This window comes from Dendrobates tinctorius, unplaced genomic scaffold, assembly GCF_039654945.1.
Source record: "Dendrobates tinctorius isolate UK_male_01 unplaced genomic scaffold, ASM3965494v1 ptg000129l, whole genome shotgun sequence".
NCBI classification, from domain to species: Eukaryota; Metazoa; Chordata; class Amphibia; order Anura; family Dendrobatidae; genus Dendrobates; species Dendrobates tinctorius.
Genome location: NW_027361797.1, coordinates 11,879,411 through 11,902,614, shown reverse-complemented (window position 1 = coordinate 11,902,614; position 23,204 = coordinate 11,879,411). Strand labels below are relative to the sequence as shown.

At 45.9% G+C, this 23,204-nt stretch overlaps 1 protein-coding gene across 2 annotated transcripts in view; it reads left to right on the top strand.

The window, feature by feature from the left end:
• USP7 (ubiquitin specific peptidase 7) overlaps positions 1–23,204 on the top strand; it is a 136,547-nt gene that overhangs the window by 70,432 nt on the left and 42,911 nt on the right. For both annotated transcript variants that reach the window (XM_073542831.1, XM_073542830.1), the window contains exons 4-11: positions 1,228–1,366; positions 2,691–2,779; positions 5,317–5,425; positions 17,231–17,361; positions 17,747–17,801; positions 18,363–18,443; positions 18,521–18,611; positions 22,227–22,309. In XM_073542831.1, coding sequence (XP_073398932.1) covers positions 1,228–1,366; positions 2,691–2,779; positions 5,317–5,425; positions 17,231–17,361; positions 17,747–17,801; positions 18,363–18,443; positions 18,521–18,611; positions 22,227–22,309 — 778 coding nt within the window. The remainder of the gene's footprint in view (positions 1–1,227; positions 1,367–2,690; positions 2,780–5,316; positions 5,426–17,230; positions 17,362–17,746; positions 17,802–18,362; positions 18,444–18,520; positions 18,612–22,226; positions 22,310–23,204) is intronic.

The window sequence follows — 23,204 nt, the reverse complement described above, 5'->3', positions numbered from 1 at the left end:
GGATAAGGTAGTTCTGCGGCCTCCGCCCTCGTTCCTTCCGAAGGTGGTGTCCTCGTTTCACCTCAACGAGGATATCGTGCTCCCGTCCTTTTGTCCGAATCCAACTCATCCCCGAGAGCGGTCCTTGAACAAGCTGGACCTGGTTAGGGCGGTAAGAGTCTATCTGTCTAGGACGACTTCCTTGCGAAAGACAGAGTCTCTTTTCATTATCCCTGATGGAGCGCGGAAAGGTAACCCGGCGTCAAAAGCCACCATTGCTCGCTGGATCAGATCGGCTATCCTGGAAGCCTACCGTGTTAAGAGTCGCGGAGCCCCTCCGGGTATCAGGGCCCACTCTACTCGAGCAGTGGGTGCCTCCTGGGCGGTGCGCCACAGAGCTTCCGCACTGCAGCTTTGCAAAGCTGCAACATGGTCATCGGTTCACACGTTTGTGAAATTCTACAGAGTCCACACCTACGCTTCGGCGGACGCCAGCCTAGGTAGACGGATTCTGCAGGCCGCGGTGGTGAGTCCGCTGGCCTGATGGAAGTTTGTTTCCCACCCCAGGGACTGCTTTGGGACGTCCCAAGGTCTCTGTGTCCCCCAATAAGGCGAACGAGAAAACAGGATTTTTGGGTTGCTTACCGTAAAATCTGTTTCTCTGAGCCTTCATTGGGGGACACAGCACCCTCCCATGTTTTACAGCTCCTGTTCTTACTTTGGTTGAATGGTTACAGTTGAGTTGTTTATGTTGTCAACCTATTCTGTTACTTCTACTGCTTTCTCACTAACTGAGGAATTCTCTGCCGGTCGGTGGGGTGTACACTGCGGAGGAGCAGCTAACTTTTTTTGTGCATAGTGTCAGCCTCCTAGTGGCAGCAGCATACACCCAAGGTCTCTGTGTCCCCCAATGAAGGCTCCGAGAAACAGATTTTACGGTAAGCAACCCAAAAATCCTGTTTTACTCCCATCACCTGCTGGCGGAGAGTCAGGGGCCCCATGCACATTAGGCTGTTACCCGAAAGTTCTTCGGTTCATTTACTATCTTTCCTGCAAATAATATGCATGAATTGTGAGCCCCAATGGGGATAGCCATGATGATGTTTGTAAAGTGCTCTGTGGAATAAGATGGCGCTATAGAAATAAGCAGAATAAGTTAAATGATTTTGGATGCAGTAGTTAGGACTTTTTTTTTTTTTCTTCTTCTTTGGGCTTCCTACATGTAAAATGTACTGTTTTCTCTGGCAGGTCATGGTCTTGCCACGCACAGGCAGTACTTAAGATAATCAACTACAAGGACGATGAGAAATCGTTTAGCAGACGCATTAGTCACTTGTTTTTTCACAAGGAGAATGATTGGGGATTCTCCAACTTCATGGCGTGGAGTGTAAGTAGCATCTTTTGTGTAGTTTGTGACATTTGATTAAATGCAGAATGAATAATGATGGCGCCATAAACTTTGTGTCCTTGATACAATCTCAGGATGCGGTTAATGAAAATGATGTATAGTAATACACTAGAGGTGGCTTACATGGCAATATGCTATGCACAGTTCATCCATCTCCACCTTGTCCGGTGTCGTCCTCCCATCTCTTAATTAATGGGTGTTGTGCAGCGACGCGCTCCTCGCCCAGCTACGGAAGGAATTCTCAGCTTTGGTTTATGTTCACATGGCGCTTATTTACTTTGGTAAAACTCCCTGCATATATGATGATGACCCTCGTAGTCTTGCAGAATGAACGGTCTGGGTCTGTAGACTGTGGTGGTAACATAAATGGCAGCACTGTCCTCCGTTTCCAGGTGGAAATCAAATTTCGTAAGAGACATCTGACTTGGAAAATTGAACCATAACAATCAGCGGATCTCCATTTTGAAACCATATACGCCAGCTTGTATCAGAGTGTGTGCTGAAATCCATTTGGAAACAAATGCCACTGGAGATTTTTTTAATCCCGCAATTCCATTTTCTCTCAATTTCTGTGATAACCCTCCCTAGAAACCTGTTTACATGACGCGATGGTCGTTCAGTGTCCACCAATCGCCCTTCTGACCACACTGCTGTTGGGCCTTGGTGCCCACGGCAAAATTCTATTAATACGATGGATCTGCATAAAGAAAATTGGTATCGCAGCACATCTCCTGTCCAAATAAAACAATGTGCTGTAGACAATAATTTCTAAGCCTGCTGATAAATCATCGCACCCAACAAGTGTTTTACTCATTCACTGGTCTTGTGTAGTTGGGCAGATAATCAGAGAATGGGCGCTCCTAAGAACAATCAGAATTGCACATGCCATATTTGTTATGCCAGCAGATCTGTGCCAATATTTTTTTTTTTTTTGTCACACAGTGGCCTGATTTTGTTTGACTACTTGCTTTTGTTTTAGCTTATTGCATATTTTGCCGGAATACGCTTCTTAACGTAAATACATCGTTAGATTCATGGTTTTATATATGTACTTTGAGCTAATCAAATGGCCATATTTTTGTGGCCCTGCTGTTTGGGTGCTACGTACGGTGGCACATTTGCAGTTCATGTGCCAACCGTTTATATTTGTTATAATTTTAACTGAAATTGAATTAGTGTTTCTTATATGTAAAGAAGCAATAGTTTGGGCTATTTTAGGTAAGAGATTTAGGTACAACTTGAGCCTCATATATACATGGGCACGTTGCCGATCGTGAATTTTGACTTGTCATTTCTTCTACAGGAAGTTACAGATCCAGATAAAGGTTTCATAGAGGATGATAAAGTGACTTTTGAAGTCTACGTGCAAGCAGATGCTCCTCACGGTGTAGCGTAAGTATTTATCTTCTAGACCTCATTTTAAAAGGATTATCTGGGAGCCTTTACCTTGTTTTTTTTTTTTTTTACCATGCACCTTAAACTCACAGGCATTTAGTTGCTAACTGCATACCCACAGCCGATGTCTGCCGGCTCAGATTGGTTGCAGATCGCTCCTGCTGGCGATTTTGCGGCTGATGTCCCTTCGACAGAGCAGCTTCATCTCTTCTGTCCTTGTTTGTTGACTGGGTGTGATTGCCGATGTCATGCTGATTGACATCTGGCTCCCCACCACTAACTGTAAAGCCAGAAGAAGAGCTACTCTGTTGACGTGAAGCTGCAGGAGCGTGACCATGTCTGTGATCGCTCTGAGCCAGCAACAGGCAAAAGTAGTTAGCAACTACCAGCCTGCTAATTCTTAGGCACATTGTTAAAATATAAACTAGTCCTGGATAACTCCTTTTAACATGTCACAATATGTACAGTGGTGAAAAAAAGTATTTAGTCAGCCACCAATTGTGCAAGTTCTCCCACTTAAAAAGTTGAAAGAGGCCTGTAATTGACATCAGAGGTAGACCTCAACTATAGGGGGTTTTACACATAGCGATATCGCTAGCAATATCGCTAAAACGTCACTGGTTTTGTGACGTTATAGCGATATTGCTAGCGATATCGCTATGTGTGATACTTGCCTCCGACCGGCTCCCCCGCTGTCCGTCGCTGATTGCGCGGCTCCACCTCTCGTCGTTTGCTTCCTGCTGGGCTTCCTGCTGTGACGACGAGCGACGCTGGAGGCGGGCGGGAGGACGTCAGGATCGCTGTGTGTGAAAGGTGAGTATTGTGCGCTGCGTCGCTGCTGCATCGCTGTGAGATCTTTCTGTATGGAAGCTCACTAGCGATCATTTAGCGATGCACCAGCGATCCTGACCGGGTCGGATTGCTGGTCGGATTGCTGGTGCATCGCTAAATGTAAAAGGGCCTTATGAGAGTCAAAATGAGAAAACAAATCCAGAAAATCACCTTGTCTGATTTGGTAAGATTTATTTTTCAAGTTATGGTGGAAAATAAGTATTTGGTAATTAACAAAAGTTCATCTCAATATTTTGTTATTTATCCTTTGCTGGCAATGACAGAGGTCAAACGTTTTCTGTAAATCTTCACAAGGTTGGCACACACTGTTGGTGGTATGTTGGCCCATTCCTCCATGCAGATCTCCTCTAGAGCAGTGATGTTTTGGGCCTATCGCTGGGCAACACGGACTTTCAAATCCCGCCAAAGGTTTTCTATGGGATTGAGATCTGGAGACTGGCTAGGTCACTCCAGGACCTTCATATGCTTCTTATGAAGCCACTCCTTCGTTGCCCTGGTGGTGTGCTTGGGATCATTATCATGCTGAAAGACCCATCCACGTTTCATCTTCAATTCCCTTGCTGATGGAAGGAGATTTGCACTCAAAATCTCATGATACATGGCCCCATTCATTCTTTCATGTACACGGATCAGTCGTCCTAGTCCCTTTGCAGAGGAACAGCCCCAAAGCATGATGTTGCCACCCCCATGCTTCACCGTATGTATGAAGTTCTTTGGATGCAACTCAGCATTCTGTCTCCTCCAAACACGAGTTTTGTTTCTACCAAACATTTCTACTTTGGTTTCATCAGACCATATGACATTCTCCCAATACTCTTCTGGATAATCCAAATGTTCTCTAGCAAACTTCAGACGGGCCCGGATATGTACTGACTTAAGCAGGGGACACGTCTGGCACTGCAGGATCTGAGTCCCTGGCGGCGTAGTGTTACTGATGGTAGCCTTTGTTACGGTGGTATCAGCTCTATGCAGGTCATTCATTAGGTCCCCGTGTGGTTCTGGGATTTTTGCTCACCGTTCTTGTGATCATTTTGACCCCACGGGGTGAGATCTTGCGTGGAGCCCCAGATCGAGATTGTGGTCTTGTATGTCCATTTTCTTATTATTTCTCCCACAGATGATTTCATGACACCAAGGAGCTTGCCTATTGCAGATTCAGTCTTCCCAGCCTGGTGCAGGGCTACAATTTGTTTTTGGTGTCCTTCGACCGCTCTTTGGTTTTCACCGTAGTGGAGTTTGGAGTGTGACTGTTTGAGGTTGTGGACAGGTGTCTGTTATACTGATAACAAGTTCAAACAGGTGCCATTACTACAGGTAATGAGTGGAGGACAGAGGAGCTTCTTAAAGAAGAAGTTACAGGTCTGTGAGAGACAGAAATCTTGCATGTTTTTAGGTGACCAAATACTTATTTTCCACCATAGTTTGCGAAATAAACATTGCCAAATCAGACAAGGTGATTTTCTGGATTTGTTTTCTCATTTTGACTCTCATAGTTGTGGTCTACCTCTGATGTCAATTACAGGCCTCTCCTCTTTTTAAGTGGAAGAACTTGCACAATTGGTGGCTGACTAAATACTTTTTTCCCCATTGTGTACAAGTGAGTTTTTGTTGTATTTCTTATAAAACTTCGCTTTGTCTCTATTCTAAATGATTCATCCTCTTCCTCCGTTACTTTCCTGTAGCTGGGATTCAAAGAAGCACACGGGTTACGTTGGACTGAAGAATCAGGGAGCCACGTGCTACATGAACAGTTTGTTGCAAACATTGTTCTTTACAAACCAACTTCGACGGGTATGTGGTGTGGGTTTTTTTCCCCCCTTTTTTCTTTTTTACCTTTTACATATGTAAATTTGCATTAATATACCATTATTTTTCTATATGCCATTTTTCTGGTGGAGCTTTTTCTGTTTGTCCTAATAAGTTTTATGTCCAACAGATGATTTTGGTGATTTCTTTGTCATGTAGATAGGTAATTTTGTATTTTAGTGCTGATAAAGTATAATATTATTTCTGGTTGTGTCCTTCCCATCTAAGAAGGTAATGATTGGCATAAAAAGTTAAGACTGCTTTTGCGGCATGTCGTTTTTTTGTTTGTTTTTTTAATGTGTATATACATGTAAATTGGCATTAAAACATATTTTGCAACTGGCTTTCATTTAAAAAATTGCAGTTTGCCTTCTATAGCCTCTAAGTTGTACTGTCTGTTGCTGCCTGAATTATGAGTCGTCTGAGAATCAGTCAGTGAGCTTGTTCTGTTGGGGATTTTGTCTTTCCTAACCTTTCTGCTGACTGACCAAATGAAAGTTCTCAACTTTTGATGTGATCTGTAGTCATACATGAGCACAGAAGAACTTAGACAAAGTTAATTCCTCATCAGTACTAGCTTACTGAATATTCACAGTTAACTTATTCTACACCCAGCAATGTGCAGGGAAATGAAAAGCCTCATAAAAAAAAAAAAAATAAACAATTGGTGTAATATTTTTATTGTAACCCAATCTCATTAATTTTTAGCCCAAAATGCATGCAGTTTTACATTATATTTTCGAAGGACTGTAAATGGGTGTTGGTATACGAATATGAAGGTTCTCTAGTGATAATATAGTCTATAGTACGGGTGGGCAATTCATTTTTCCAATGAGAGATTTTTCCACGTGAGAAATTGTGACCATTGTGGAGGCCGAACCAATAGGCTAAAATTAATTCTGCTCAATATTAACCCTCCTTAACGACCAGAGCTATTTTTGGTTTTGCATTTTCATTTTCTCTTTCTTCCCAGAGCCATATCTTTTATTTTTTGCTCAAAGTGGCCGTGTAAGGGCTTGTTTTTTGCTGGGCGAGTTGTTGAAATTGCAAAAAAAAGTGCAATCCCACACTTGGTGAAAAAAAAACAACCAAACAAACCATGTTCTATAAATGGTAAAACTGACCTGCCATTATGATTCTCCAGGTCATTACAAGTTCATAGACACCAAACATGTCTAGGTTATTTTTATTTAAGTGGTGAAAAAAAAAATTACAAAGTTTGTTTAAAGAGAAAAAATTGCGCCACTTTCCGATACCCATAGTGTCTCCATTTTTCGTGATCTCTCGTTGCTTGAGGGCTTATTTTTTGCGTGCCGAGCTGACGTTTTTAGTGATACCATTTTGGTGCAAATACGATCTTTTGATCAACTGTTATTGCATTTTAACTCTTACTGTCATTGGAAATTACAGTGCGTTCAATGGCAGTACCCCATTCAAGGTCAGATCCCACGCTTTGATGAGGGCTCCGGCGGTGAGCCTGCATCAAAGCCCGGACATGTCAGCTGTTTTGAACAGCTAACATGTGCCCTCAATAGGCACGAGTGGAATCCACTCGCGCCTATTAACTAGTTAAATGCCACTGTCAAACTCTGTTGCCATTTAAGGAGCGCTTTTGGCCATCGCATGGAGGTACTCACCGCTGCCCCCCGTCACGTGATCAGGGGTCATCGGTGCTTCAGCACAATAACCAGAGGTCTCCTTGAGACCTCTATAGTTGTTGATGCCGGATTGCTATGAGCACCACCCTGTGGTCGGCGCTCATAACAATGCTTTCATTCTGCTACATAGAGGCAATCTCCGCATCACCTCTATTTAGCAGAGCCGTTCAAGCTATGGCAGCTTCTAGCCTCCCATGGAGACTATTGAAGCATGCCAAAAGTTTAAAAATAAAAAGTTTTTAAAAACATAAAAAAAATAACAGTTTAAAACACCCCCCCCCCCCTTTCACCCTATTCAAAGTAAAACCATAAAAAAAAAAAAATCACACATACACAAATTTGTTATCACCACGTTCAGAATTTCCTGATCTTTCAATGAAAAAAAAGGTTTAGCCTGATCGCTAAACGACGTAGTGAGAAAAAAAAAAAAAAAAATCGCCAGAATTGCATTTTTGGTCGCCGCAACATTGCATTAAAATGCAATAACGGCCGATCAAAGGAACATATCTGCACAAAATGGTATAACTACAAATGTCAGCTCGACGCACAAAAAATAAGCCCTGACCGAGCCTGAGATCACGAAAAATGGAGACGCTACAGGTCTCGGAAAATGGCGCATTTTTTTTCTTTAGCAAATTTGGGAATTTTTCTTCACCACTTATACCGGGTGAGTCATAAAGGACGGATGTATTTGAAGTGGCTATAACTCACCACCAGGTGGAGGTAGAGATGTGCGGGAGGCGGGGTTATGTTTGTGAGGTGAAAGCATTGTTTTTATTTTAGTTTCAGTTTAAGCTATGGTGCCGTGGACGATAGAACATCGCGTTTTTGCGTACGACAGTTTTGTCAAGAATAATGAGTGTATCACAGCCGTTCAGCGTGAGTTTCGGCGTCATTTCAATATTCACAGAAATCAAGCTGTTCCCGCTCGTAACACTATCCTACGTTGGGTTGAAGCACTCCGTACACTAATGAACAAACGACCACCGGGGGCTCCACGAACGGCACGTACCCCTGAAAATGTGGAACGCGTCAGGCAAGCCATGCTGCGTAGTCCGAGTCGATCTGCTCGGAAACATTCTTTAGAACTTGCCCTCAGTAATCGTACAGTAAGGCGTATTTTGCATTTAGACCTGCATTTCCACCCCTATAAATTGGCCATTGTGCAACAGTTGGAGCGCGGGGATTACGCAGCGCGACTGAAGTTCGCACTTGAGATGGAAGCAATTATTGAGCAAAACGACAACCTTATTTTATTCATGAGTGATGAAGCTCATTTCCATGTCAATGGCATGGTTAATCAGCAGAACTGCCGTTATTGTGCCTATGAAAATCCGAAAGAATTACATGAACGACCTCTGCACAGCCCTAAGGTAACGGTGTGGTGCGCTATGGGCAAATATGGCGTGATCGGTCCGTACTTTTTCGAAGGCGATAATGGCAATACTGTTACCGTGAACTCACAACGTTATATCGCCATGATAAATAACTTCTTTGTTCCTGAGTTACGACGGCAACATATCCCCATCTCTAGTGTGTGGTTTCAACACAGTATACGTAACCAAATCTGTGAATACATTTATATTTAATAAATAACGATTTTATGATTAGTTTAAAAACGTCCGTCCTTTATGACTCACCCGGTATAAAAAAGAACCTAGACATATTTGGTGTCTGAGCTCGTAATGACCTGGAGAATCATAATGGCAGGGCAGTTTTAGCATTTAGTGAACCTAGTAAAAAAAAGACAAACAAGTGTGGGATTGCGCTTTTTTTGCAATTTCACCGCACTTGGAAATTTTCCTGTTTTCGAGTACACGACATGGTAAAACCAATGGTGTCATTCAAAAGTACAACTTGTCCTGCAAAAAATAAGCCCTCACGTGGCCATATTGGCGGAAAAATAAAAAAGTTATGGCTATGGGAAGAAGGGGAGACAAAACCGGAAAAAGCGCCGGTCATTAAGGGGTTAATGCAGTGTTGCACAACCAAAAAAAACCCCGTAATTATGGCTTCTTTACTTTTTTTTCCTCGCTACGCCATTTAGCGATCAGGTTAATTCTTTTTTTTTCATATTGATCGGGTGACTCTGAACGCGGCAATACCAAATGTGTATGTTTGATTTTTTTTTTTTAATTATTTTGAATGGGGCGAAAGGGGGGTGATTTGAATTTTTATATTTCTTTTTTTTTATGTATATATTTTTAAACTTTTTTTTTTTTTTTAAATTTTTGACATGCTTCAATAGTCTTCCATGGGAGACTAGAAGCTGCCATAACCCGATCAGCTCTGCTACATACAGGCGATGGTCAGATAGCCTGTATGTAGCAGAATTGCTATGAGCGCCAACCACCGGGTGGCGCTCATAGCAATCCGGCAGTGACAACCATAAAGGTCTGCTGTTGTCATGCCAACCCATTGGTGACCTGCAATCACATGACTGGGTCACCGATGGGCGCGCTTGCCGGAATCGTGTGTTAAATGCCACTGTCACAGTTGAACAGCGGCCTTTAATGAGTTAACAGCCGCTGGTGCATCACGATTCCACTTGGGGCTGTTAAAAGCCCAGGTCAGCTGTTTAAAACAGCTGACATATGTCGGGAAAAATGTGGGGTCACTGCCGGAACCCACATCAATGGGAGGGAGTCCGACATTGGTGTATTGAGCAGAATTAAGTATATTGATATCCCCCTATATACCGTATGAACCTCAACATAGCCCCTCCTATATACCGTATGAGCTCCCACATAGCCTCCTATGTACAGTATGAGCTTCATGGAACTTCCCATGTACAGTATATGCCCCACATAGCCTCTGATATATAGCATGTGCCCCATGCTGCGCCCTACATACAAATATCCCATACACATGGGGAAGAAAAAACCACATACTCTCCCCTCTGTCGTTGGGCTTCGATGCACTGACTCTCCGCAGTGCACAGCTGTTGTGATGAAATCACGTCATCGCGACGGCTGGCTCACAGACTGATAGGTGAAGGAGCCGCCAGCTTCGTTTTCCACCAATGTATTCACTGTTGTCTGCATCCTGAGGATGTGGAGAGCAGTGATAGAGCTGTGGCGGCAAATGAAAGGCGGGCAGGTGGTTGAGGGCACGATGCGGCCCATGGGCCACCGTCACACCCAGTTGGCTGATTCTGTCTGAGGGCCCGCCCTCCAAAGGATGCCCCTTCATGTCTAGTTACCCTCCAGTTTACCATTTCAACTGTCCTGCAGTAATTGCAGCTCATGGGCGATCATGTGCAGTGTCTGTGTTTCCTGCCAGCATAGTGGTGGTCTGCTTCCGTCTATCTTTACAATACACTATATGCCTCTGTGCACATTCTGCTTTTGGACGGTACCATAAGTAAATGGCTTTACCTTCTGCCACCTACAATCTGTATATCTATCCGTGGAGTTCATCATTGTTAGCTGGTTTCTCTTAAAATTCAACTGTCCTGCACTTATTCAAAATGGATATTGAGCTTGTTTTGTTGTGTCTGCTGACAGATCAGTGATGTGAAACTGCGACTGCTGCTTTAATGCATATAGCAGAAGATAATCTGGTAACAAACATTGCTCAATTCTGCTCTGATTGGTAATTACCAGTTGTGGAGAATTGCAGGACTGCTGAGCTCTGAGATGACCCAGCTAATGATGTAAAGGCACACAGGCAGCTATAATGATGTAGATGGGAGAAGGAAAAATCAATCAGGCAGAGTAGAGTACAGGAGCAGCAATGTATGGTCCATGAATTAGCTTGATTATAACTTGTAAAGGTGGAGCTAGTCAGGACCACACAGGACAGGGAGCAAGGGGCCTGCAGCACTAAGGGGAAGAGAGTACTTTTGGGAAATTTACTTTCTTTATCGCCTTATTGGGGGACACAGAATACCATGGTGTATGCTGCTGCTGCTAGGAGGCTGACACTATGCAAAACAAGAACATTAGCTCCTCCCCGGAAGTATACACCCACCGACAGGCACTAGGCACCTCAGTTTGTGCTTAGTGTCTGTAGGAGGCGGACCGGGATCTTCCCAGATCCGCAATTAACCTTTTCTTTCTTTAGGTGTTCTAGTGTGAACTTTTTAATTCTCTTGTCTTTTATTTTGCAGATTCAAGTCGGGAAACAGGGTGAAAATTCACTCTGCTTTCCCATATCAGGCGGCTGAGCGAGCAGTGTGGTGATCCCACATCGCAACTCTCAGTGCGCTGGCAGGACTTTGTCCCATATCACCTCCGGGTGCTATGGGATGCGGACAGGTGGCTGGTCCTTGCCAAAAATCCCCCTCCTCACCCCTCTCTCGGGACAGGGCTGAGAGGAAGACTGCGATCGCAAGATTCCCCTCGCCATCAAGAGGTTAATGCCGTCTTCTACAGAAAGCGGGTACAGAGGACAGCGGCCACTACCCTAGTGAGAGGCCCCTGTGGTCATCCTCTTCAGGGACTCCAGGTAGGTGCCTGAACGATCCCTCCAGCCCGCAGCATCCCCAAAAGGCACATTGGTGGGTAACTGGACATCACCAGGATTTGAATTTCCCGCCCCTCTCCCTGCCTGTCGGGCGCCGCTCTCACCAGCCGCGCACCTCTCCACTCATATTACAAGGCTGAATACAGGGGTTTTTATCTCCCTGTTTTCATAGCTGGCCATGTTTTCCCACAGCTCTCCTGCGCGCCAGTACCTCCATTACAGGGACTTTCTCTTCTCCTCCTGGGCCTTTTAATCACGGGGCTGCGGCGCTGGTTTTTTACTTTCACTTTCACTTTGTTGCCCGCTCTCAGAGCGCCTCCTCCTCTTTCTGAGCGCGCTTTCCTCGCGCCTTTTTTAGCCCATCACAGGGCTCCTCATCCCCTTCCTTCATCTCTGCTCCAATTGCGGCTCAGCCGCTAAGCTCCGCCCACCGCTCACCTCATCAGGCATTTCCTGTTCTTCGGTCCTGCTTTTCTGCGCTGCTTGGGGGACACTTCAGCGTTTCTGCTGCTCTCCGGAACTAGGTAGGCTCTGCTCTATGCAGAGATATTAGCCCTCCTCCGCAGTTCTTTCCCCAATTTCCGCGGACATTCAGCGCAGTTTTCCTTATGCCCAACCCTGCAGGGGATCTCTGTTTCAGGCCCACCACTACTCATTACGCCTGTGCGCGCTGTAAAAGGAAGTGGGCTTCAGGTCAGCCATCTCCTTTCTGCCCGTCCTGCAGTCCTTCAGCTATGTCGGCCTCTCAGGAGCACACAGATCCCCGTGATGGGGGCACTTCTCCTCTCCCAGAATGGGCCGTAGCCATGTCTCAGTCGGTATCCGATCTGACCAAAGTTTCTCAGTCCCTGGTCCAGGTCCTAGAACGTTTGCCTCAGCTATCTTCAGCCACCGCTGCTCCGACCGCCTCTCAGGGTGAGTCGTCCGCTCCTGACCGCGACCCTCAGAGGGACAGGCCGAATAGGATGTCCAGGAAGCGTCTCCTATCGGGCTCGTCTTCCAGTTCGCTAGGCCCGTCTGCTTCACCCAGGGGTCCGTCTCCTTCAGTGGACGACCTTGGGTCAGACGACGATCCACAATCAGGATCTAGTTCAGAAGCAGATGACATGTCTAAAACACGAAGTATGGTCGATAGTCTTCTTTCAGCCATCTTCCAAACCCTGGAGATTAAGCAGGACAAGCCCCTTCCTCAGGAATGTTCTGTCCCATTTAAACGGTCAAAACCTCCATCTAAATCTTTTCCAAACCACTATGAGTTTGATACTACTCTAGCCAAACATTGGGAGCACCCTGAGCAACGTTTTTCGGGCCGCAGGTATTTGGATGTTTTGTACCCATTTGAGGCTGATTTGCTTTCTAAATGGACCAAAGCCCCTGAAGTGGACCCTCCCGTTTCTCGCATAGCCTCTAAGACAGTTCTGTCCCTTCCAGACGGTGCATCGCTTAAGGATCTGACGGACTGGCAGTTAGAATCTTTGGCGAAGTCTATCTTTGAGGCCTCCGGTGCCTCCCTCTGCCCTATTTTCGCCTCCTCCTGGGTAGCTAAAGTCATTTCGGCTTGGGCAAAAATTCTTCGCAGGGGCATCTTAGCGGCAGCTCCCCAGGACGAGCTGGCAGATCTGGCAGATCAAATTAATCACGCGGGTAAATACCTTTTAGCCGCCTCCTTAGATGCGGCCGGTTGTGTAGCTAGTGCTAACAGCAATATAGTAGCTGTACGCCGAGTTCTTTGGCTAAAGTCATGGAATGCGGATACCACCTCAAAAAAGTCGCTCACCAATCTGCCCTTCCATGGTTCTAGGCTCTTTGGGGCCAAACTGGATCAAATAATTTCCGATGCCACTGGGGGTAAAAGGACTTCCCTCCCCCAGTCTCGACCAAGACGCTTCTTTAATAGAAAGGGTTTTCGGCCCTTTAGGCCCTTTCGTCCGTTCTCGTCCACAGAGAGATCTGTCCAGCAAGAGCGTCCTTCCGCTTCTAGGGAGCGAGAGCAGAAGAAACCTTCTTACAAACCCACTCCCCGCTGGAGATCTAGAGGACAAAACTCCAGGTCCTCAGGTGCCCGTTCCGGTAGGTTTGCCTCCAAGTGACGGGGCACCCCCACCTGGAAATTTTTCCAGGGTGGGAGGCAGACTTTCCTTTTTCGTGGACGCTTGGCTGTCGGTTGTCGACGACGCTTGGGTCAGAGAAATCATCGCATCCGGTTACAAGATCGAATTTTCTTCCCCGCCAGACAGGCGTTTTTTCCTTTCTCGTCCTCCAAGACAACGGTCCCACATTCCAGGATTCTTTCAGGCCGTCTCCTCCCTTCTTTCCGCCGGAGTGATTGTTCCCGTTCCCTCAGACGAACGGTTTTCAGGGTTCTACTCAAACCTCTTCGTAGTCCCGAAGAAAGTCGGTTCCCTGCGGCCAATCCTGGACCTCAAATTGCTCAATCGCCACGTGAAGATTCTTCACTTCAAAATGGAGTCTCTTCGATCGGTGATAGCCTCAATGGAACCCGGAGAATTCCTCTGCTCTGTGGACATACGGGATGCCTATCTTCACATCCCTGTTTGCTTGCAACATCAGAAATATCTCAGATTTGCGATTCAGGACGATCATTACCAGTTCACGGCTCTCCCTTTCGGCCTAGCCTCCGCTCCCCGTGTTTTCACGAAAGTGATGGCGACGGTCGTGGCCATCCTTCGATCCAGAGGGATTCTCATCATTCCTTATCTGGACGATCTCTTAATCAAGGGCTCGTCCCTTCAAGACTGTCTCCTAAGTCTTCAGATAACTCTGGATACCCTAGACCGTCTCGGATGGTTAGTCAACAAAGAAAAGTCCGTCCTCAGCCCCACTCAGCGTCTAACCTTTTTAGGCATGGAGTTCGACACGAACCTGGCCCGGGTGTTTCTTCCGAGGGAGAAATTTGCGGCTCTGTTCAAAGGGATTCGAGCCCTCAAACGACCAACGCCCATTCCCCTTCGATTCTGCATGAAAATTCTGGGGAAGATGGTAGCTTCCTTGGAAGCAGTGCCCTTTGCACAGTTCCACCTTCGTCCTCTTCAGCTGTCCCTCCTTTCAGCCTGGGACAAGACGACGAGGTCCTTAGACCGACCAATCCTTCTCCCCCTCAAAGTGAGGCAATCCCTCACTTGGTGGACGATGTCTACATCAGTCCTACAAGGGAGGTCCTTCCTCCCGCTTCGGTGGCAAGTCATCACCACCGACGCCAGCCTCCTGGGTTGGGGAGCGGTTTTTCATCAGAGGACGGCTCAAGGACACTGGAACCCTCAGGAAGCTCTTCTTCCTATCAATCTGCTCGAGATCAGAGCAATCTTTCTGGCCCTTCTTCGCTGGCAACCCCTTCTCGTTGGCAAGCCGATCCGCATTGTCGGACAACGCCACTTCTGTGGCGTACATAAACCATCAGGGCGGCACGCGCAGCCACCAAGTCATGTCAGAAGTGGCCAGGATTCTGCGCTGGGCGGAACGTTTCGTCCCAGCAATCTCCGCCGTGCACATTCCAGGGGTGGAAAACTGGGCAGCCGACTTTCTGAGTCGTCAAGGCCTAGCGTCAGGCGAATGGTCTCTCCATCCCTCAGTCTTCGATCAGATATGCAAGCGCTGGGGTTCTCCGGATGTCGACCTCATGGCATCTCGGATGAACCACAAAGTTCCGCGCTTCGTAGCCAGGTCCAGAGATCCTCTAGCCGTCGCTTGCGATGCCCTAGTAATTCCGTGGTCCCAGTTCCAACTCCCTTATCTTTTTCCACCTCTTGCCTTGATCCCAAGAGTGGTCAAGAAGATAAAATCTGAAGGCGTTCCAGTAATTCTTGTGGCTCCAGACTGGCCGAGATGGCCTTGGTATGCGGAACTGGTGAACATGCTCGCGGACGTTCCCTGGAGACTTCCAGTCCGTCCGGATCTTCTCTCGCAAGGCCCCCTTTAACACGAGAATTCTCGGTCTCTGAATTTAACGGCATGGCCGTTGAGGCCGCAATTCTAAGAGAATCAGGTTTTTCCAGTCAGGTGATTCAGACGATGATCAAAGCCAGGAAGCCAGCCTCTTCCCGCATTTACCACAGGTGTTGGAAGGCTTTTTTCCGTTGGTGCGACGATAAAAGTTTTTCCAATGGCTTTTTCCATCCCGTCCATACTGGGTTTTCTCCAGTCTGGCTTAGATTCGGGTCTGTCTCTCAGTACCCTGAAAGGCCAGGTTTCTGCCTTGTCTATCCTCTTTCAAAGAGAGCTCGCTTCCTTACCGCAGGTTAAGACGTTCCTCCAAGGAGTCGCTCATGTGGCTCCTCCTCATCATTCACCAATAGAACCGTGGGATCTCAATCTCGTTCTTGGCGCTCTCCAAAAGGCGCCGTTTGAGCCCATCCAGGACATTCCTTTGTCGCTTTTGTCATGGAAGGTGACCTTTTTGATCGCCATTACATCCATCAGAAGAGTTTCTGAGTTAGCGGCCTTGTCATGCCGTTCTCCTTATCTGGTGCTCCATCAGGATGAAGTCGTCCTCAGGCCCGTTCCTTCCTTCCTGCCAAAGGTGGTTTCCTCCTTTCACATCAACGAGGATATCGTTCTTCCATCTTTTTGTCCGGCTCCTTCTCACCCTCTTGAGAGGTCACTCCACAAGCTGGATGTTGTTAGAGCCTTGCGTGTCTACCTCGCTAGGACCGCTTCACTTCGTCAATCCGATTCATTGCTGGTCATCTCTGAAGGTCACAGGAAAGGGCTTCCGGCATCCAAATCCACGATTGCTCGTTGGATTCGTTCTACCATTCAGGAAGCATACCGACTTCAGGAAAAACGGCCCCCTCCGGGAGTGAGAGCTCACTCCACCCGGGCTGTGGCAGCTTCGTGGGCCGTTCGACACCAGGCTTCGGCTCTGCAACTTTGCAGGGCCGCGACCTGGTCGTCCTTGCACACATTTGCGAGGTTCTACAGGGTTCATACCCAGGCCTCGTCTGATGCGGTTGTTGGTAGGAAGGTTCTGCAGGCGGCGGTGGCGCACCGGCCGACCTAAGCCTTTCCTGTTCTTTCATTCCTTATTGCTGTTCCCGCCCTTGGGACTGCTTTGGAACGTCCCATGGTATTCTGTGTCCCCCAATAAGGCGATAAAGAAAGATGGATTTTTGGTTCTTACCGTAAAATCTCTTTCTTGGAGCCTTCATTGGGGGACACAGCACCCTCCCTGTTTAAATTGTACCGTGTTGGGTCTTTGAGTCCCCTGTTGGGTTGGTACATATGTTTAGAGAGTTTCCGTTGCTTCTCCTACTGCTTTTGCACCAACTGAGGTGACTAGTGCCTGTCGGTGGGTGTATACTGCCAGGGAGGAGCTAATGTTCTTGTTTTGCATAGTGTCAGCCTCCTAGCAGCAGCAGCATACACCATGGTATTCTGTGTCCCCCAATGAAGGCTCCAAGAAAGATTTTACGGTAAGAACCAAAAATCCATCTTTTAGATAAGAATTGGACCGCCCATTCTATTATGTGAAGCAGGATTCTCAGAGGGGCAGTTAGACATGAACAAAGGCAGAGAGGTACTAGAGAGAAACATTATGCTGGACTTAGTCTGTAATAATATATATTAATAAGCATACATTTACTTTGCTTTGTGAAAAAAAAATGTGATTCTGGAAATAACTTGCTGATTTTCTTTTGTTGTTTTCCAGGCTGTGTATATGATGCCCACAGAAGGGGACGACTCCTCCAAGAGCGTTCCTTTAGCATTACAGAGGGTGTTCTATGAATTACAACACAGCGACAAACCTGTAGGAACTAAAAAGTTAACAAAATCCTTTGGGTAAGCTATTGGTAAACCAGTTTGGGCAATATTCTAAAGCACCGCATCAGAAAGCAAGTGACTGACGTGCATGGTGTATTTTCTGCTCTAAAGCTAGATTCAAGACCTGTAGCACAAAAACTCTAAAATGTGAGCATCTTCGTTCCATCCAGCATTACCAGCGTATAACGTGCAGTATTCCTGATGTTCAGGCAGAAAGTTCTTCTATGTAGTTGTATCTTAGCATTGTACAGAGCCAACCTCCTGAGCTTGAGCAGAGGAAACCAATTAGAAATGTTCTCTTCCGTGTTGTTTTTACTTTACACCTTCCACTATATCCTAAAAGATTTAGCGCTCTTTTATTAAGTTCCATTTTTAATTCCATTTTTGTGTTTTTGCTTATTAGGTGGGAGACTTTAGACAGCTTCATGCAACACGATGTCCAAGAATTATGTAGAGTGGTAAGTTGTCCTAATCCTTTCCGGGTTTTTAACCAGTGTTGATAGGGCTCCTGCACCAACATGTACCTGAATGTGAAAGCTGTCCTTAATGAATCGTATACTTTGGGCAAAGCAGATACTATGCCCAGTGCAGTGTCTGTGGGTTCAATGGATGCCACAGGGATTGGAGATCACCAAAATAGGTAATCTGTCATACACCACTCCAGCCCTGCACTAGGCATAAAGCAACATGCTGCAACCATCTGGCATTTTATCCAATGCTTGTCGCATCTAATATGCTATGGCATGACGTGTCACCGCGCTCCAGGTCTACTGATGTCTCCAGCAGGATCCATTGCAGATGTCATGACTTAAAGTCCTCTGCACGGGTTGACTATCTAAATGACATAATGCTGGTTCAACTATAAATCACATTTCGAGCAGGATCTTTCTACCCCCTACTACTTTCAGTGCTGGGGTTCCTATTGTTGGACCGCTGTCCTACCCCTTTGAGAGATTTTTCATGGCATTATATGGTAGATCAGTTAATCACGATCAGTTTTTTTTTCTTCTCTCTTCCAGTTATTGGACAACGTGGAAAACAAAATGAAAGGAACATGTGTAGAAGGGACTATTCCAAAGTTATTCAGAGGAAAGATGGTGGTACGTGTCTGATGTCATTGATGAGTGAAAGATCATCACTGTCGAAATGCTAAGACTTTTGTTTGCTTCTGTTTCAGTCCTACATCCAGTGTAAGCACGTAGACTACCGTTCTGAACGGATAGAAGACTACTATGATATTCAACTAAGTATAAAAGGAAAGAAAAACAGTGAGTACCAAGGAGCAATAAATATAAACGCAATAGATAAACTGGGTTCAGTGCCAAAGAAATGTAGATGGGTTGTATCAAGTGTTTGCTCTTAGGCCGGTTTCACATTAGCGCTTTTTCAGCGCGCGCACGGCCGGGGGTAGCTCCGCCCCCGAGCCGGCTCTCTGCCCGGCGTGCCCGCCCCTTGCTTGTAGCGCCGCCTACTAGCGGACAGCGGCGCCTGCGATCGGCGCACCCTATCTTTAGCATAGGGTGCGCAGATCGTGCGCAGGCCGTGCGCTAGGTGCGCTTTGACCTGTGCTGCGCACTTTTGACGGTGCGCCGTGCGCGCCAAAATCAAACTTTTCGGATTTTGGCGCGCACGGCGCACCGTCAAAAGTGCGCAGCGCAGGTCAAAGCGCAACTAGCGCACGGCCTGCGCACGATCTGCGCACCCTATGCTAAAGATAGGGTGCGCCGATCGCAGGCGCCGCTGTCCGCTAGTAGGCGGCGCTACAAGCAAGGGGCGGGCACGCCGGGCAGAGAGCCGGCTCGGGGGCGGAGCTACCCCCGGCCGTGCGTGCGCTGAAAAAGCGCTAATGTGAAACCGGCCTCACTTGTTCAGTGTGTAATGGAACCAGTCAGTAACCTGGGGAGTGAGAAATAAGATGTATTCTATAACTTCTAGCCTACTGTTACAAGAAAAGAAAAACCTGCTTTTAATTTTTGATTCTGGCGTTACCATCCAAAGGAGAAATCCTGTGTTTTGAAATAACCTCCCAAGTGTTGGGTAACGCTGCTCGCACAAAATACACGTTCAGACACCTTTATATACATATCTCCAGTGGGAGACAGCATTAGAAAAAGGAATTTTTTTTTTTTTCTTGAACTCATTATGCTTTATGTATAATTTCAGTATATTTCATCTGTGGTATTTGTATGGCATGATCACCTCCTTTAAAGGGCTATTGCTTCAAATTGTCCAGAGGCTCACGATCACTCCTCTGGTCTTTTGTTCATAGACTTGAGCTGTAAAATCACATGTAACCACTGCAATCAATCGCTGGATCAGCGGTTCTGACAATGTGATTGGCTGCAACAGTTAAAACGCTGTGGACTTCACTGCTGCAACTGCTCAAATACCGGAGCTGTGGTGGAGCGGTATTTCTGGACCTGGGGAGGGTGAGGGAAAAGCTGTTAATTTTAAAGGTCTACAAGCCTATGTACTCCTGACATTTAAAACTTGACAGCCAATTTTAATCCTGTATGTATTAGGGTGCACCCTCACCATGGCTTACTATCAGAGGCCCCTAGGTCTGCCATAGGTACAAGTTATGGAGGCATGGCAATAATGGCTTCAAACCTTAAAGGGAATCTGTCACCTCTTTTTTGAGATATCCTACAATGATATCATTCAATTGTGTGTCACATAAGGATTCTCTTAGTACTTTTGCTTCCCCCTGACCCCGCACCTTTCATGCATAAATACCTTGTTTATATCGGTTCAGATGTATGTAAACTGCCACGGTCCGGTTCGCTGGACGGGGCTTATTCCACTGCTCCCCCCTCCCTGTCTTGCTCTACGCATTTCTTCTTGTGTAGAGCAAGACAGGGAGGGGGGAGCAGTGGAATAAGCCCCGCCCAGTGGACCGGACCGTGGCAGTTTACATACATCTGAACCGATATAAACAAGGTATTTATGCATGAAAGGTGCGGGGTCAGGGGGAAGCAAAAGCACTAAGAGAATCCTTATGTGACACACAATTGAATGATATCATTATATGATATCTAAAAAAAGGGTGACAGATTCCCTTTAAGGGAATCTGTCACTGGTTTATGATGAGTGTCCCTGACTTCAGTGATGGGTCCCTTTTATTGGCGCAGTAATTTTTATTCAGCTTCGTACCTAGTGCACAGTGTAGGGAATAAGCGGTCTGTGAGCATCTACGGGCAAGGCAGTGTTGACCCCCCCCAACTCATTCTTGAGGTCTAGGTAACAAGTGCATTACATTGAGAAGATGCAATCCGCAGCTTCAGTTACAGCCATTATACAGTGATTTTCTGGGAACTACTGCACTAACAGAAGGTGAGCCAGCATCTACCTTTGCAGTGGTGTGACGTAGCACTACTGTGATTGTGCTCAGGTAGGGTCCCAAACCAAATTATGTGATAAAGAAACTTGGCACTCAACTTATGAAGATATGAAGACAATTTAATGCAGTCAAAACTGTAGTACAGAGTCCAGACATTTTGGTCTAACAGTGACCTTCATCAGTGTACCGACTGGTATTCTGATGTAGACTGATATTAAGAGAGCATGAGACACTGTGTCTCCTTGTATCCTATCTTGTGTTTAAGGGCTTCAAAATCTAGATGACCATTGCAGGTTCCTGGACAAGGGGGTATGGTCTTAGATCAGATGTGTTAGAAACTGTATATTGTCCGTTGTGGTGCATATATCGTGTTAGATCTTATAAAAAAGGGGGGTACTAGATGCCATCCTTTCTGTAATAATGTACAATGAGGAGTGAAGCCTCTTACATGGTGAAACTCGGTACCCATCGCTAGCTAAAGACCTTTTTATGGCTCGATGGCCGGTTCTGCAGTGGTAACACTCGGCATTGCTGCCAGTGCAGTAAACCATCCGTGTGCTCTCTATATTTCTATCTTGTTTGACTAGTGGTGTTGAAGGAGAAAACAAGGCGCTGTCTCCTAAGGACGGGCATATTCCCTGATGACCTTCAGAAAAGCTTCTTGTCACAAAGTTGGGCGGCTTCCAGTTTGATGCATCAGCTGGTCTTTGCTATTGACTTCACATTGCGGTTCTCAGATTTGGTATATCTTGTGGTGTAATGCCAAGTAATCCCCAGCCGTACAGTAGTCATGGCGATGTGCACCCCAAGAGTCTTAAAGGGAACCTTTCACCAAATTTTTCATGTTGAACTGCACACAGGACACTTTCCTTAATGTTACTTTGTGGGAATAATGAGAGTTGTGATTCTAAATGGATCTGTTACAAAATTTTACAGTAAAAACTATACAATATGATATAGACCAGTTAGAGGTGGTGATGCTGGGGACATATTTTTAGACGTACACTTCTGAATTGCTTTATTATCCTGATAGTACAATGAGCAGCTATAGTGGGAGAGCGTTCGTACATCGTAGTGTATTCAGTCTCCATTCCCTGAGTTTTACTGACATCTGCAGTTCTTACTGAGCAGTGTGAGATCTCAGCAGGAAGTAGGGGCACTGAGGAGCTGTCAGTCTCACTTGGTGAGCAGAGATTGTTTAAATTTATACTACCAGTCTGACCTGAATATTCAAAGTAAGTACACCGGCCTCATCTAAAAGATCTATTTAATAGTTTATATTGTGGAAGGTGGTGACAGATTCACTTCAGAGTTTCCCTCCATTACAATCCCGCCTCATCGGACATGGAGGTGCATTTGCACATTGTGTGGAATAGTTGCTAATTTAACCATTCAATGCCTATCGATTTGGGATTCTCTACTGCTTATGTTTGCTCAGGCAGGAAAGAAATGTAAAAAAAAAAAAAAAAAGGAAGTTCCTATCCCTCTGTAAAGAAAAGACCTTTTTCTTATGGGTATATTTTTGTTTCCTCCCCTCCCGCAGTCTTTGAATCCTTTATTGACTATGTTGCGGTGGAGCAGCTGGATGGTGATAACAAGTATGATGCTGGGGAGCATGGCTTACAGGTGAGCGCTTATATATACTTATGCTGGCTTTGTGAGCGACATGGGAAAGGGTGCTTATATGGCCTGCAATTTTCCCTTGGATCTGACTAGTCATAGCTGCTATAAATAAGTGGGCAGAAAATCGCATGTGTATGACTGGTGGCTGCCCTGGAGACATGTTACATGCCTGTCTCCCAGGACAGATCAAATGCATACGGCAGGTTATATACAGGAGCCTAGCGGAAGAAAATGTCTCAGCATTCAGGACTTTATCAAGTTATAAAAGGAAGTTGCAGATATGCTTTATACACTGCTCAGCAGATTTCATGGATTAGTGTAACCAGATGATCAGACTACATGGGAGATGTCTCATACACAGTGTAGAGGTCGTGGGCAGCTGTTAACTTCTGAAAACCCTTTAAATCTTTTATACTGTCATCTCCTATCTCTTCAATAGGGGATAAGTTCACAATTGCTTTTCAGAGACCCTCTTCTCAGGTTCTTTGGCTAAGGGTAAGTTCACACTGGGTGTTTTTGCTGCTTTTGTTTCTGCAGCAAAAACCTGATTTCTTGTCAGGAAAGAAGTTGCGACAAAAACCCAGTTTTAGGTGCATTTTTTTGGTGTTTTTTGATTCATTTTTGTGTCTTTGTCCATGCTAATGTCCATGACTTTTCTGCAGAAAAACGCTGCAAGTAATACCTGCGTTTTTTCAACACCTATTCAAGCCAATGGGTGAAAAACGCCGCAAAAACGCTGAAAGAAGTGACATGCTCCATGTCCAAAAAAAGCAGCAAAGCACAAAATCCTGATGACACAAAAAACAGTGTATGAGATTTCTGAAATCTCGTAGGTTTTGCTGGTGTTGTAAAGAGCAGCTGAAAATTATCGTAAAAAAGTAGCAAAAAGGCCCAGTGT